The sequence below is a fragment of the Arvicola amphibius genome, chromosome 1 (assembly GCF_903992535.2).
Source record: "Arvicola amphibius chromosome 1, mArvAmp1.2, whole genome shotgun sequence".
NCBI lineage: Eukaryota > Metazoa > Chordata > Mammalia > Rodentia > Cricetidae > Arvicola > Arvicola amphibius.
Window position 1 is genome coordinate 107452494 of NC_052047.1, and position 16437 is coordinate 107468930.

The 16437-nt window shown below is 46.2% G+C and overlaps 1 protein-coding gene across 1 annotated transcript in view; it reads left to right on the top strand.

Annotated features, from left to right (window-relative positions):
• Dnhd1 (dynein heavy chain domain 1) overlaps positions 1–9087 on the top strand; it is a 62063-nt gene extending 52976 nt beyond the window's left edge. The window contains 12 exon segments of the mRNA XM_038334943.1: positions 70–529; positions 3221–3514; positions 3734–3886; positions 4057–4235; positions 4360–5322; positions 5528–5714; positions 5935–6048; positions 6136–6334; positions 7081–7172; positions 7343–7492; positions 7686–8530; positions 8628–9087. Coding sequence (XP_038190871.1) covers positions 70–529; positions 3221–3514; positions 3734–3886; positions 4057–4235; positions 4360–5322; positions 5528–5714; positions 5935–6048; positions 6136–6334; positions 7081–7172; positions 7343–7492; positions 7686–8530; positions 8628–8978 — 3987 coding nt within the window. The 3' untranslated portion in view covers positions 8979–9087.
• Positions 9088–16437: the final 7350 nt, after the last annotated feature.

The window sequence follows — 16437 nt, forward strand, 5'->3', positions numbered from 1 at the left end:
CTGTCTGCCCTTCCACATGCCTCCCTAACCTTACTGTCTATTCATGCTGTGGTTACCTCTCTACACCAGAAGATGAAGGATAACTGCAAGACTGTGTTTGGAGATGCCCTCTTGTGTTCAGCAGCTATTGTCTATCTGGGTCCCTTTCCACCACAGCGGCGCCAAGAATTGTTGGAAAAGTGGCTGTCTCTGTGTCAGGGCTTTGAGGAAACCCTGGAGCCAGATGATGTAGCACAGACACTGAAGCAGAAATCTGTTGGGGTGCCACCAAAGAACCCTCTGGTGCCCACATGTACACCCTTCAGGATTTTGACCTTATTGAGCTGTGGATCTGAACAGCAGGAGTGGGATAGAGACCTGAAGCCCCAAGCGAGGTCAGCCCGCTTGTTAGGACTGCTGCTGCGAAGCCACATTCACTACAGAAGTTATCGTTGGCCTCTGCTGCTTGACCCTAGCAACCAGGCCCTTGCCTGGCTGAACCCACTACCTCAGAAACAGAACATGTTGGCACCACCTAAAGAGAGCAGAGGTAGGCATGAATAATGGCATTATGCTTCTGGGGTGTCTGAGCTCCCCAGCACTCTCAACTTCCTATGATCTACCCTTTCATGGTAGAGATACTGAGTTTTTGTGGCTAACACATATATTTTACCAGCCTGAATTATATTAATAAATTTGTTCTCATTTACTGTTTTTTGTCTAATTGGTTTTAGCTCGTGTTACAGTGGCCCTAAATCTACACAGCTAGCCAAGCCATGATTTTCCACTTCTCTGCTCTATTCAACACCATGGGAAATTTTGCTTGCAACTGAAACTTATAATTTTGGGTAATATTTATTACCCAAATTCATACAACATTCAGAAATTCTTAGAAAATAATATCATTGGCTATGTTTGAATAAGGGACCTATAGTAATATATTATTTGTGTTTTAATAAATAAAGATGGCCTGAAGATCAGAGTGCAAAGCAGTCATAATAGTCAGCCATTCAGGCCAGGCAGTGATGGCACACACCTTTAATCCCAGCAACCACACTAGTTAGCCATAGAGGCTGGGCAGTGGTGCTGCATGCCTTTGATACCTGCACTAGGGAGGCATATAAGACAGGAGGAGACAGGTCTCAAATTCAGTCTCAGTTTGAGGATTCATGGAGACGTGATTGTCCATTTTGGTATGAGGTAGAAGTAAGAGCCAGTGGATGGCCAGTTTGCTTTTCTGATCTTCAGCTTGAATCCCAGTCTCTGGGTTTTTATTATTCATGGTACATCTGGCGCCCAACGTTTGGGGTACAAATTCACACAAAAAAAAAAAGCCATTTGCCTGTTGCTTTGCAGCTACCTGTATAGACCAGAGCTACACACAACCCTACTGGCTAGTTTTTTCTTTCTTCTCACCTGGAAGGCTCTCCCTGAACCCCTTCTTGGGCTACTGCCAAACTAGGTAACAGCCTTAAGATCCAGTCAGGCTTTCACTGTTCTGTGCAGCAGCAATCAGCCTCACATTTTCATCATCATTGGTGGAAGATTTGGTGAGAAAATTGGGAGTTCTTTAAAGGAGAAATTAATTAAAAGAGAGAGCTTTTTTCCATGTTAAAAAATGGGAAACAAAAATAAATGGGAAACACAGTTATAATAAAGGAAGTTAAGTCACTGCATGATTATGTAATACATGATTTAAAAATGGAACAACTAAACCGGGACTGACCAATTATTAATTATCATTTTAATAATTCTTGCTTTATCTCTTTAAAAGTTGTTTGGCTTGATTGTCAAGATACAGACCTTAGGGGCTGGAGAGATGGCTCAGAGGTTAAGAGCATTGCCTGCTCTTCTAAAGGTCCTGAGTTCAATTCCCAGCAACCACATGGTGGCTCACAACCATCTGTAATGGGGTCTGGTGCCCTCTTCTGGCCTGCAGGCATACACACAAAGAGAATATTGTATACATAACAAATAAATAAAATATATAAAAAAAGATACAGACCTTAGAAAAACTTAAAACTGATCATAGAAATATTCAAACCCAAGATTACCATCTTTAGCCAGGCTGTGGTGGCACACGCTTTTAATCCCAACACTCGGGAAGCAGAGGCAAGTGGATCTCTATGAGTTCGAGGCCAGCCTGGTCTACAAGAGCTAGTTTCAGGACATGCTCCAAAGCTACAGAGAAACCCTGTCTTGAAAAAAAAAATGAAAAGAAAAGAAAGAAAAAGAAAAAAATATTCAAATCCAGACAGAGGATTTGTTTTGTTTTATTTAATTTCTTCGAGACAGTGTTTCTCTGTACTTTGGAGACTGTCTCATCTGGGGCTGGATGCTCAGATACTCAGTGGTACACACCTATGGGCTCGGATACTCAAGAAGTCACAGCATGAGGATGGCTTGAGCCCAACAGAAAACACGAGATCCTATCTTAAAAAACTAACCAAACAGCAAATAATCTACTAAGCCTGAAGAAGAGTGTCCAGCCCCAGATGAGACCTTCATCTAAGCCCAGTGTATGGCTGAGCAGAGAATCTAGCTGTGCTGGACTTCTAGCCTTCAGTACTTAAGGATAATAAATGGTGACTTAAACTGCTAAATTTGCAGGAATTTATTAGCAAGAGAAAATGAAGGCAACAAACTGTAGGCCTGAGCAACTTCACTTGTAAGGGAACCTAGAAAGTTTCTTGCAGGAGAAAAGGGATTGGGAAGGGAATGGCTGTTCTCACACCTCCTTTGTGGTTTACAACATCACAGCCATGAGTTTTCTAGTGCAATAGTTTATAGCCCTTCACTTATAAGCCACTGCTCCAGGCACCAATTTCCCTATCAGGGAGGACATGTCTATTTAGTTGCTACTGCCAGAATAGCTTATGTTTAAAAAAAAAAAAAGATAAGGGTTCTAACCAACCCATAGAAAGGACAGAAATGGAGTCAAAATTTAGAGATGACTAGCCCTTTCCTTAGAATTTAGAGTAATAACGACACCCAGCATTTATTGCTTGTCATGTGCTGGTTCGTACTGTGTATTATCACAACCTCCAGAGCAGCCCTACGAAGTTATCGCTAATATTAACCCAATTTTTCAGATGTGAAAACTGAGTCATAGAACTTAAGCAGCTTTCCTAAACTGTCTTCCCCCAGACCTCCACTCGTGAATCCTCCCCTGGGTAACCAGAACTCCTCAGAAAACAAGCCCCTCCTCTAAGGAACACTCTTTTGTATCTTTCCATCCCAGCAAAGTGCCATGTGACAAACCAAGACAGTGAGGATGAAACAGAAGATGAAGGTGATGAAGAAGAAGACGATAGAAACAAGGCCAATGGCCAAACAAAAGAGCAGAAGACAGAGGAAAGCAAGAGTGAAGAGGGGAAAGAGAAGGAGGAGCAAGAAGCAGAGAAAGAAAAGAATGAGATAGAGAGTCCGAACTCAAGTACACCATCTGAGACTCTGTCTCCACCTCCCTGCCTTACTGTCCTCTCGGGTGCTGACCCAGAGTTGGGGCCTCAGCTCCTGGAGGCAGCTGCCAATGGTGAGAACCACAACTCCCATTTTTTCCCTAATTCTGTGGCCGCACAATCTTTCCACACCCTGATCTGGCCTCAGCTCTGATCCTACATCCCACCATGTTGAAGAATCTTGATTGAACCCTTTTATTAGCCGAGAGAAAGTTGATTAGAAGCAGATCTTGTGCAGGGACTGGTGCATGGATGCTGGCACGGGGGACAGCTGTTCTTACTTCCTGTCACAGGCCTGCCTGTGCTCTTGACAAATATGGAACTGAGCCTAGGGTGCCAAGAACTTCGTTGGCTGCTGTCGAGGGAGGATCTGAGTCCACCCCATGTGCAACCTGGCTTTTGTCTCTATCTGAGCACGACCCTTCCCATCTATGCTTTGGAACGAGGTAAGACCAGAGGGCAGCATAACTTTGTAGTCCCCCAGAATCACCCTAAAGAGGGTTTCATTTACCTAGGCCCAGAGCAGGCTCAGAACTGTGATGGAGAGCCAGATTTCCTGTTTACTCTACCGTTGACTCTGACATGAGTGAGTTAGCCTTTTCCATGTGACCCCAAGTACTAGGTTGTGAATTGCTGAAAGGGCTGAATGTTCTGGATCTGGGCCTGAACATGGAAATACTAGAAGAACAGATGCTGCATGAAATCCTGTGTAGAGAGCGTCCAGAGCTTGAGACCCGCTGGCAGGACCTCAAAATCAGAGCAGTGGATACCTATGAAGCTGTGCAGGCTGCTGAGGTGCTTGGGGGCCCAGTCTGTGGGGTGGATAAAAACATGGGGGAAAGTTCAAGTACAGAGCTGGAGAGGATGTTTGGGGACCATCACAAAGGTCCAGATCCATCCAACAAATTACCACACGCAGGAACGGTTGCTGGCGATATTGCTACTTCAGAACCAAAAGCGGCAGAAACAGTCCAAGTTTCTGAGAGAAATGGTGAGGATTCAGGCAAAGATATGTCAGATGAATGCCCAGAAGGAGGAGATAGAAGAGCAGAAGCTGGAGGAGATGGTACTGTGGGCACCCTACCGGCAGGTAGCTTGTCACGCAATCGCTGTGGTAGAGGCCCTAAGCTCACTACAGAAACTGCTGCCATTTTTCTGTATGAATTTAGAAAACTGGTTAGCAGTCACCAGGAAGGCTCTAGACAGCATGAAACCACATGATAGTCACCACGGAGAAGACTTGGCCAGCCATCTGCTGCAACTGAAAATCCACCTGACCCGCCAGCTGCTGAGCAGCACCGTGGCTGCCCTAGGTTTGACCCAAGCACCCTTGGTGGGTGCTCTGGGTGCTGTGGCCCTACTGCAAGTGACAAAGAAGACACCAAAGCTAGAGAGGTTGGCGCTGTGGCCTGGACTGTCAGCCTCTCCCAGCACAGGCCATAACACACAAGGCCCTGGTATGGCTAGGCCAGCCTGGTTAGGCTTAAAAGCCTGGCAAGAATGTGGGGCATTGGAGCTGCTGTCCCCATTTGCTGGGCTTCGTGCATCCCTGGCAGGCCACTCCAGTGTGTGGCAGGATTACCTGTCACTATCATCCACCGTGCTGGGTCCTGCACCTGGTCCTAATTCTGAGCCACTTAGCCTCCTCCAGAAGCTGATACTGTGGCGTGTACTGCGACCAGATTGCCTGGCAGCTGCCCTAGCAGACCTCACCACCAGCCTACTAGGTCGGCCCCTAGATGAAGACCTGGGTGCCCCTACCATGATCTTTGAACAGAGTCAGGCTACTCAGCCCATACTGATTTTGCTGCCACCACCTGGCCACCCTACAGCCACTTTGCATCCTGTGACTGTCATCCGGAAACTAGCTGCCAACCATGAGGTTTGTATCTAGTCTCTTGACCCAGAGTGAGTGGGCTTCTATGGGCTGGGATGGAGTGTGGGACTCTGGCCCATCATCCTCATGGGTCTATTTAAAATCACATAATCACACAGACACTTTAGGATTATTGTGGCATAACTCTGAGTCTATCAAGTCACCTCAAAATCATTTTGAGTTACTCTGTCTCCTCTCTAATGGTCCCTAGACACAGAAGCATCTGCATGTCATCGCACTAGGCTCTGAAGATTGGGATCCTGTCTCAACTATAGTCAACACTCTATGCCAGGCTATGCTCCAGGGGCACTGGCTGGTGCTGGATAACTGTCATTTGATGCCTCGTTGGCCAAGAGAACTGCTACAGCCCTTGCTGGGACTGCTGGATGGAGCCAAGGGTAAGTGTCCTACTTCGGGATGGCTTCGAGGCTCCTACCCTACACTTGACCCTGAGCTTGAATCTTAGAGCTTCACGACTGATCTCCAAGTGTGAAGCCTATGCCTTTGGCCTTGTGTCTGACTCCTGTTGTTCCAGTCTTGAATATGGCCCTTGAACTTGTGGGTCAATCTACTAATTAATTACCTGAGGATTCATTTCAGCCCCTTATCTAAACTTAGTGGTTTCAGACTCGGAACTGTTAGCTGAACCAGAAAACAGGAGTGTGGCCACTGTCCACAGAGATTTCCGTCTTTGGCTGATTGTATCTACTGAAGCCAGTGCTTCCTTGCCAGGTGAGGAGCATCTCTTTAGGAGCTCTCAAGTTCTCAGGAGGGAGAGTTACTGGACTGTGCTGACTCAGCACTCTGCTTCCTCCACAGGGGTGCTGATCCAGCACTCCATGCCTGTTTTCTGGGACCAGTCCTTAGAACTGCGCCGTATTTTGATCGACAGTGTGGATTTGCAGCAAGGACTCTGCATGGAACCCCTCAGTCGGACACTGCCTTTGTTCCTCCTGCATGGTCTCCTACTACACCGACAGCTCTATGGGATAAAGCTGCAAGCACACAGGGGGCGCTGGTGAGAGAGCCACCAGTCCTGGTCAGTCACCCAGCACACATGAGTACCTTCCATATACTTGCATGAGAAAACTTCCAAAGAGTGAAGGCAAGGAGGTTTTCTCCACGGACTTTGTTTGCAATCTCACTTTGAACTGAGCCTTAAAAGCAGAAGCCATTTGGGTAAAAACAGGGCTTTTTCTAAGCAGAGGAAATGACTTCAGTGTGGCTGAGGCGGGCATACTGGGGATGGAATAGAGAAAGGGGAAGCTCATCACAAAGGGCTTTTAGGGCGTTGGCAAAAGGCCTCGGGTTGTCCTGAAGATATCAGGAAGCCTCTGAGGGGGTTTTAAATAGGCCGGGAACCTTGATCCTATCTGTGGAAAGCACCACCCAGACTGAATGTGAAGAACAGACAGAGGGGATGGGCCTGGGGGGAAAAACAGCTTCTCAGGGGGGCTCTAAGAAAGTGATCATGATATGGGCGGCAGGGACTAGGGTGGTAGAGTCGGGGTCCAGAATAAATATATGGTGAAGAATAAGGATGACTCCTAGACTTCCTCTTAGACAACCAGGTGGCTGGTGACACCTCTTACTAGGCTAAGAGGTGGAACAGACTTCTAGGGGAAAATAATTACTGCAGTAGAAAGCAAGTTGTACTGGGGTACAAAGTAGTAATGTCAGAGCTCAGGAGAGGGGTTCACACTGAAGGATGTGAGAGTCCTCAGTATATTTTTATAAACACTGTACTCTCTGTACCCTACCCAGGAGTCAAGTAACCTTGACCAAGATTCTTCAGATCCAAGAGCATCTGTGGGCCAGTCTCAGTAACCCCGGTGCTGCCTTGCTGGAGCTGGCTGGTGAGCTTCTCCTCCTGGCCTCCATATGGTGCCCGGACACCAGAAGACATGGAAATGGGTGGGCTGGAGTGGAAGTCTGAAGGCCAGGATGCATGTGATGGATAAATGCATAATTTTGCTTTGAGGAGTGGTAGAAACTAGAATAACTGAAATTCTGACTTTGTCTGCAGCCTCAGTTTTCTATGGAGGTTCTTTGGGGGACCCAGGAGACAGAGAGGCCCTTATTAGCCTGACACGAACCTGCCTGGATCCCAAGAGCATGAGCTGGGTCCAGCCACACACACCTCAGTATCTGCTGGCCACTCTGATGCCTAGTCCAGGTAAGCTTCAGGCAAATATCCACCCTGGGGTGGGGGAATAATGCATTGCACTGCAGTCCCCACAGGGGTGCAAATAACATCTGTACCAATGAAGGTATGAGAGGGCAATGTTGGTAGTTATGGGGTCAGAGGAAGGCCTGCCTCATTGGGTCTGGTGGGGAAAATCTATTTGTTCCTTACCTCTAATCCTAAGAGCTAGGGGAACTAGATGCCAGAACAGAGTGCAAGGCCCAGATGCACCTACTGCCCACACCAGCTGAACCTCGTGCGTGCGGACTGAATGAAGGGCCTAAGTCCTGGCTATTGAGACGTCAGAGTCGTGCTCTCCTGAGCGTGCTACAGCAGTGTTCACCCACATGGGTTCCTTCAGCTTGTGGAGGAATCAACCAGCGTAAAGAAAGGCGACTTCGGCAACGCCTGGTGCAAGCCAAGAAGAGGCTGGTGGCCCTTCAGGCTTTGCTAACCAACCGTAATCGCTCAGGCCAGTGTATCACCCCGTGGGCGGTGCTGGGGCCCAATGCCCGCAGGCCTCTGGAGGGCGTCTTAGAGACAGAGGTGCTGGAACTGAAGCAGCTGGTGGGCATACTGCAGCGTGACCTTGACTGTTTATTGCAGCAGCTGAAGGGTGAGACCCCGTGTACCTCCAGTCGCTGCGCTGCAGTGGCCCATGCCCTTTGGGCAGGACGCCTACCTCAGCCTTGGAGATCTCATACGCCTGCTGGGCCTCAGCTACCCTGGCAATGGCTGCGACAACTGTCCCGCCGTGGGCACCTATTGATTCGCTACCTGGACAGTGGCACGAGCGAAAATGAACCAGAGCGCATATTTCACCTGTCAGCTTTTCGCCACCCTCGTCGTCTGTTGCTGGCGCTGCGTTGGGAGGCAGTCTTGGAGTCTAGGGTGCCAAGCCCCAATCTTCCTGGTATCCAAGGCTCTGGCTCCAGCAGTCTCCCACCTAAACGTCAGGAGCTGAACAACCACCCTCTGCATATCCGGGTATCTTGGCATCACCCTTTCTGCTCCCCATTCCGCCTCAAAGTATGTGATTACACCCCATCCTTGACCCTGTTGACCTTGACCCTAATCTGACACTCATCTCATCTTCATAGCTTTGCCTGTTTTCTGGCACCCCCAGGTGGAGAATGGCCCAAATCCCAAGGTTCCTGAGATGGGATTGTTGCTGATCGGGTTACAGCTTCATCATGCAGAGTGGGACCAGATGGATGGGGCCTTGCAGGACAGCTTTTCCAGCCAACCCAGCCTTCTGCCTCCTGTCAGCATCAGCACACAAACCCGTGGTGCCAATAATACACCAGTCTCAGCTGGCCTGGGCGTGTACTCCTGTCCCGTATACATGACCGGGCCCCTTGGCACCACTAAGCTTCACAGTAAGAACATCCTGATGCACGTGCCACTACCCACGAAGCTCAGCCCTGACACCTGTATACAACGGAGAGTCCATGTGTGCAGCCCAACCTTAACCTGAGCCCCGACCAAAATAAAACTGTAGTGGTGTCAAGAATGACGTCTGGGATTTGGAAGAAGACTGGAGTATGCAGAGTACAAAATGTGGCACACAGAGAGAAAAGGATGCTATTGATAGAGGAAGAAGTGGGGCAAAATCTGGGTACTCTTTGGGTACAGGCATCTGCTGTTATGTTCACAAAGAATAACCTAGCAATGGCTAACTCAGAATTCTGACTCTGCTTAGCTTTCTGCGGTGGTCCCAGCACCTGCATTAAATATCCAGTGGGTGGTTTTGAATGGAGAACATTATTTGAAAGTTCTTAAAGCATTTAGCAGCATTATTGGAAGGCCCTGCTTTGGCCCTACAGCATTCTCTGAATGAGTCATATTCCCAAAACAAAGGCCAAATGAGACTCATGGCCCCTCACTCACTCAGCAACAACCAGCTGAGCAAGCACTCCTCCATATGAAGTGTTCTTTCAGACACTGATGAGGCTGTTCAGCACAAATTTCCTGTTTTCCTTGGAAATCTATTTCCTGTCCCATGGCAGTTCCAGGAACGTGTTATACCCTTCAAAAGCACCCCCCCCCCCAAGGGGCCTCCTTCTATTCCATACCCTTTAATGGTCCATTCAGCCACTGTTGAAATTAGCACCTTGATTATCCAGTCAGCCTCTAATAGTGCCACCATGAAGGGAACAAGCCTTCTGTGCACACACCCATTTGAGGGATACATCATATCCACACAATGGGACCTCAAAGGGTATTGTTTTTCTTATAATGCAAAGCACACATTCCCCCAACACCATCTCTGTTTCCAACAGGGTCTTGCTATGTTCCAGCCTGACCTCAAACAGCGTTTCTCCGTGTAGCCTGACTGTGCTGGAACTCGCACTGTAGACCCAGCAGCCTCTGCCTCCTGAGCACTGGGACCACCACTGGTCCTGTGTGCCACCACTGCACAGCTAAATTTTTTTTTTTTTTTCCTGGCCTCAAAATTGTGATGCACCTGACTCAGCTCCCCAAATGATGAAATCAGAGGCCCAAACCACCATATCCAGCTCAAATACATTTCTCAAAAGTTTATGTTCAATTCCCTCAGATCTAAACTCTTAACTGTAAACCCCCATAAAACTCAAGAAATATTCTAATATGTGACACACAGTAAGCAATTCCAAGAGGGTGGAATAGATGGACAAAGAAAGCCTGGAGCAGAGTAAGAGTAAGGCAGCAGGACATTTAGTCCCGCAGCCCGTTCCCAAAGTACTCCGGAGCGTGGCGCTGCGATGCCAGCTCCAAAGGCACAGGGCCATTTGCAGCCCACATGGCTCCTCTAGACCTTGCTCCACTCCCCGAGCCTTTCCATGACAGATGCTCTATGTCCGTGGCCTCTTACTTTCTAGAGTCTCCTCTGCAACTCCACGCACTCTTGCAACTTCATACACTGTCAGAGATTTCCCGTGGGGCTTCTGACCCTGCCATCCATACATTGGCCTTCTTTTAGACTTTCCTCTAAAATAGAGAAGGAAAGCCTGTAATCCCACAACCGTTAGACTTTACATGCTTGGAACTCCAGTACCACATGGGCAATGCCAAGGTCTGCTGCTAGCTCGAGCTTTAGCTAATCCTCTTCAATGGCCTCTGAATACATGAATGGATGAACATGAGGTAACACTTTCCTAGGTGGTCCTAACTGAACAGCTCTCAAAGCAAAATTTTTGAATGAATTGAAACCTTTATACCCATGTGCCTACCATGGGTGGCAGCTAGCCAATTCCTGAGAAACCCTCAGGTACTTTTCTGTTGTTCTGATGCCAATTATTTGGCTGTTTTGTTTACGGGTTTATGTGCATGAGTGTTTTGTTTGCATGTATGTATATATGCACTATGTGCATGCCTAGTCCTGGAGTCTCTGGAACTAGTGTTATGGAAAGTCATGAGCTACCACGTGGATTCTGGGAATGAAATCCAGGCCATTTACAATAGCAACAAGTGCTCTTAATCACTGAGCTGCGGCTTCAACCTCTTTATCTTTTGAGACAGGGTTTCATATAGTGAGTCTGAACTTCAACTTGCTATGCAGCTGAGGTTGGCCTTAAATTCTTTTTTTTTTAAAAAAATATTTATTATGTATACAATATTCTGTCTTGCGTGTATGCCTGCAGGCCAGAAGAGGGCACCCGACCTCATTACAGATGGTTGTGAGCCACCATGTGGTTGCTGGGAATTGAACTCAGGACCTTTGGAAGAGCAGGCAATGCTCTTAACCGCTGAGCCATCTCTCCAGCCCTGGCCTTAAATTCTTGATCCTCCTGCCTCCTATCTACCAAGTGCTGGCTGGCATTGATAGACATGCACAACCACATATAGTCTATTTAAGTTTTTTCTTTTTCTTTTGTTTTTCATGACATGGGTTCTCTATGTAGTCCTGGCTGTCCTGGAACTCACTTTTGTAGACCAGGCTGGCCTCGAACTCACAGAGATTCGCCTACCTCTGCCTCCCAAGTGCTGGGATTAAAGGCGTGCACCACCACTGCCCGGCTCAGTTTCTTTTTAATGGCCTTAATCTCTTTAACAGCCACATTCCTCTTGGCTTCAACTTTATTCTTAGTTTTTGTTTTTGCTCAAAGTGAAAAATTTTCAAATTTTTAACACTTTGCTTTTGGTAACAATTCTTGCTATAGATTTGACTAAAAGAAGCCATTTTAATTCAGGCTGGCTTGAAATGTCCTCTGTGGTATAACTAGTATGAATCTTTAAATTCAGCCTCATACAAAGACTCAGAGGATGCTGCTAAAATATAAATAAGTTCTTTGCTGGGATTAAAATGAATGATGTGTAATCCAATTCCCCGAGAGAGACCTTTTTCTCACCTTTACTAGCAGCATTCTAGCCTTCTGAGTTCTCACCAGAATGGCCCGTTAAGCATTTCTAACAACACTCTGGGTCCTCCTAGTTTGTTACTCTGCACTTTTCCAAATTCTCCCAAACCACAAAGGTTTAATCACAATAACAAATTTTCTTCTCCAAGATAGATTTTTGTGGTTAGACTTTCTGTCGACCTGACCAACACCTGAAAGAAACAACTTAGGAAGGTGCTGTTGGCTCATGGTTGCAGGGATCTCAATTCACAGTTAATGATTCATTGCTGTGCACCTCTGGAGACCGGGGCAACGAGCATGATCTGCAGTAAAAGTTGCTCACCTCATGATGGGCAGGAAGCAGGACAGAGGAAAGAGCTGAAGACAAGATAGGGTTTTCAAGCCTGTATCACCAATGACTTGCTTCCTTCAGTTATGCCCTAAAATCTAAAGTGCCTACCAGTTCTCAAAATAATACCAAGGGACCCAAATGAAGTCTCCTAGTAATGGGGGATACGAGCCCAAACTGGCCATCTTCTATAACCAGGCAAGGCTCCCAGCATTAGGACAGAGACATCAACCCAGTCACAAAACCTTCAACCTACAATCTATCCTTCCTGTAAGACATGCTGGGGCAATGGTGGCACAGAACTGGCCAAACACTAGGCAGATCCAGGGGAACCCTGAAAGAGAGAAGGTGGAAGGATTGCAGAAGCCAGAGGATTCAAAGACAAGAGACCATGGGCCACAGAATTAACTAAGCAGGGTTCATAGTGGCTCACAGAGACTGAAGCAATAAACAGGGACCCTGTATGTGTCTGAGCTAGGTCCTCTGTAAATCTGTTATTGTTGTGTAGCTTGGTATTTTTGTGCGACTTCCAACAACAGGAGTGTGTGTAGGGCTGTCGCTGACTCCTTTGCTTGCTCTTGGGACCTTTTTCATCCTACTGAGTTGCCTTGTCCAGCCTTGAAGGTTTGTGCCTAGGCTTGTTAGTCCTGTATCTTGTTAGGCCATGTTTGGTGGATATCCCTGGGAAGTCTGCTTCTGCTTTTTTTTTTTTTCTTTTTGGAAACAGAAGGGGAATTATCTGGTGGGGAGAGGAGGTAAGGCGATGGACTGGGAGGAGTGGAGGGAAGAGAAACTGTGGTCAGGATATAATGTATAAGAGAAGAATAAAGGTTTAAAAAACTTTTAATATGCTAACCACAAAATAGTTGCTTGTGTTTGGGAAGTGGCTTTAGGTGATAACAGCCTTCGGCTGCATAACCTGGGTGATTTTCAGTGGCTTTGTGATAAATCAGAGTTAAATATTGTTTTGTTAGTTTTCTTTATAGGTGCTTTGTCCCTTTCAATTAGAAGAGCTCTTAAGAGATTACTAGTGCCTCAGAAAAATAGCAATGTATTTCTCACTGAAGTGAAGCCTACACCAGGAGATCCTATTCATGGGAGCCTCTAGTTTTGGTGATACTCAGGGATTTAGGTACCTCTGCTCCACTGCATCAAGTTGGAAAATATGGAAATGACATGGGGAACTGTTTATTAAAAGATCCAAGTCTTCCAGGTAGTGGTGGAACATACCTTTAGTCCCAGCACTTCGAGGAAGAGGCAGGTAAATCTCTGTGAGGTCAAGGCCAGCCTGGTCTACAGAGTGAGTTCCAGGACAGTCTCCAAAGCTACACAGAAAAACCCTGTCTCAAAAAACCAAAGTGGGAAAAGGAAGAAAGATTCAAGTATGAAAGCAGCGGTTTCATTATTAACTGTCTTGACTCCATCACCTTTTGACACACAACTCTACGGGAAGATGAAGAATGTAGCATAGGTGACTTCCCAGGAGGAAAGTGAGTGTGAAGAGCACTGGCATTCTCTGCTATAACACACACACACACCTAAGCTACTGTGTATTGTGAAGAGCACTGGTATTCTCCGCTATAACAAACACATATCTAAGCTACTGTGTATTGTGAAGAGCACTGGTATTCTCCGCTATAACACACACATATCTAAGCTACTGTGTATTGTGAAACCGAAGCCACCGTGTATTGGGAAAAGCACTGGCATTCTCCGCTATAACACACATATCTAAGCCACCGTGTATTCTGAAGAGCATTTGAATTCTCCACTATAACACAAACATACCTAAGCCACCGTGTATTGTGTCAAAGACATTTATATGCATCTAGGGACATAGGAAGGAAACAGGAGGAAATAGTTTAGAGCCACATGGACACAGTGACTGGTACTTCTCATTGGCACAAGGAAAGAACTGGCACCTGTTGCCTGGCCTGCATTCCACTGTTTGGCAAGATAAATGTGCACGGGTTTCCTTTGGGCTCCTTGAAGGGTCTTGAGGCATGTGAGGACCTTCTCTGGGAAACCTTACATTAATTAGGTGAGGCTTTTTTTGCACTAGGTGGCAGTGGACACACTGTCCTAGTTTGCTGCCTGTAGCTGTGGTAAAACACAAAAGCAACTTGGAAAGGAAGGTTTATTCCATCCTACAGGTTGGAATCCATCATCAAGGGAGCCAGGGCAGGAGCTTGAGGCAGGAACCTGAAGGCAGGAACTGAAGCAGAGGCCATAATGCAACTTAACTAGTTTGCTTCCCCTGGTTTATTCAATTACTTTTCTTAAAAAGGCCACGGGTGGCAATGCCCAGAGAGGGCTGGACCTTGCACACAATAAGAAAATGTCCCACAGACATGCCTACAGGCCAATCTGATGGAGGCATCTTCTCAGCTGAGATATTCTCCTCCTAAATAACTCTAGTTTGGTTGGGTCTATTTGACAAAAACTAACCAGCATACACTGCCAGGGTTTAAGCTATGCACTTGAGGGGCAGTTGGGTTATATATCATAAGGAAGCAACCAAAATCAGTCAATGCACATGTCCCTGTGGAGAGCTCTAAGTGCTTCAGCGTCACACACAAGAGTTAACAGTTAAGGTTTATCTTGGTAAAACATACCAATGATGTATTAATTGAGTACATTTAATCTTCTCTGATATATATTCTTCCATTCCAATCCCCAAACAGAAAAAGTAAAGAATGAGTAAAAAGAGACTGGGGAGATGACTCAGTGGTTAAGAGCACTGACTGCTCTTCCAGGGGACCTGGGTTCAATTCCTAGCACTCTCATATGGCAGCTCAAAGCTGTCTGTAACTCCAGTTCCAGGGGACCTGACACCCATGGCAAAACACCAGTGCATATAAAAATGAGTAAGAGATCATATTCCTCTAATATACTGAACTGAAGAGAACAGTTTGATCCCTAGGAGCTACTGATATGAAATGTGGGAGTGGCAGAGATGGAAAATGTATTTAAGTTTTTTTTTTAAAGATTGGATCCTGCCGGGCGGCGGTGGCGCACGCCTTTAATCCCAGCACTCGGGAGGCAGAGGCAGGCGGATCTCTGTGAGTTCGAGACCAGCCTGGTCTACAAGAGCTAGCTCCAGGATAGGCTCCAAAGCTACAGAGAAACCCTGTCTCGAAAAACCAAAAAAAAAAAAAAATAAATAAATAAATAAAATAAAATAAAGATTGGATCCTGTCATCATGGAGAATGAAATGTATTTATATCAGAATACTAACAATTGAACAGATCCTTGAAGTGGAGCCAAAAGGTGTGGGGGAGTGCTGTGGCAATCTGAGAGATGTCCAAGTAGTCCAGTAGGTACGGTGTCTCTAGCCAGTTAATGCACCTTTGACAAGAATCAGAACACCAAAAGCACAAATCCCAACTCCCAACACCTTTGAGCTCCCGAATTAAAGCCAAGTCAACCTTCAAATTCCCTGTTATAGTAGGAATTTTTAAAAAACTTTTAAAACATTTACTGGGAATTTTCTAGTCACAATAATTGATAAAGTATTTGTTTTCTGATGTGAGCATTCTTTTTCTTCATTGATAAGTAGGATAAGGGGTTGGAAAGCTAGCTCAGGAGTTAAGAGTGAGTACTTCTCTTGCAGAGGACCCAAGTTCAATTTTTCACACCCTCATCAGGCAGCACACAGCTCTTTAACTCCAGCTCCAAGAAATTTCATGTCTCTGGCCTCTGCCACTACAGACACACACTCATTCTCTCTCTCTCTCTCTCTCACACACACACACACACACATCTATATATACACACCCCATATATGTAATTAAAAAATAATAAAAAATCTTTAAAGTAGGACAATTAGAGAGTAGACTGGCACATTGAAGTACCTGCAGGAAGCAGGGTTTGTAGTGAGGTGAACAGAAGGCATATCCAGACACATAATGACAGTTGTGTGACATGCTCACACTCATTAGCTTAAGGGGTTTAGATCTGTTTCAGGGTCCAATTTTCTCCTAAAATAGCCTAACTTCTTCTTTTTCTTTTTTCTTTTTGTTTTGTTTTTTGCGACAGGGTTTCCCTGTGTAACAGTCCTAGCTGTCCTGGAACTAGCTCTTGTAGACCAGGCTGGCCTCAAACTCACAGGGATTCACTGCCTCTGCCTCCCAAGTGCTGGGATTAAAGGCATGTGCCACTACTGCCCAGCCTAAAAATTAAACTGCTTGTGTTTTTTGTTTTTTTCTTTTCTTTTCTTTTTTCTTTTTCTTTTCTTTTTTTTTTTTTTGAGACAGGGTTTCTCTGT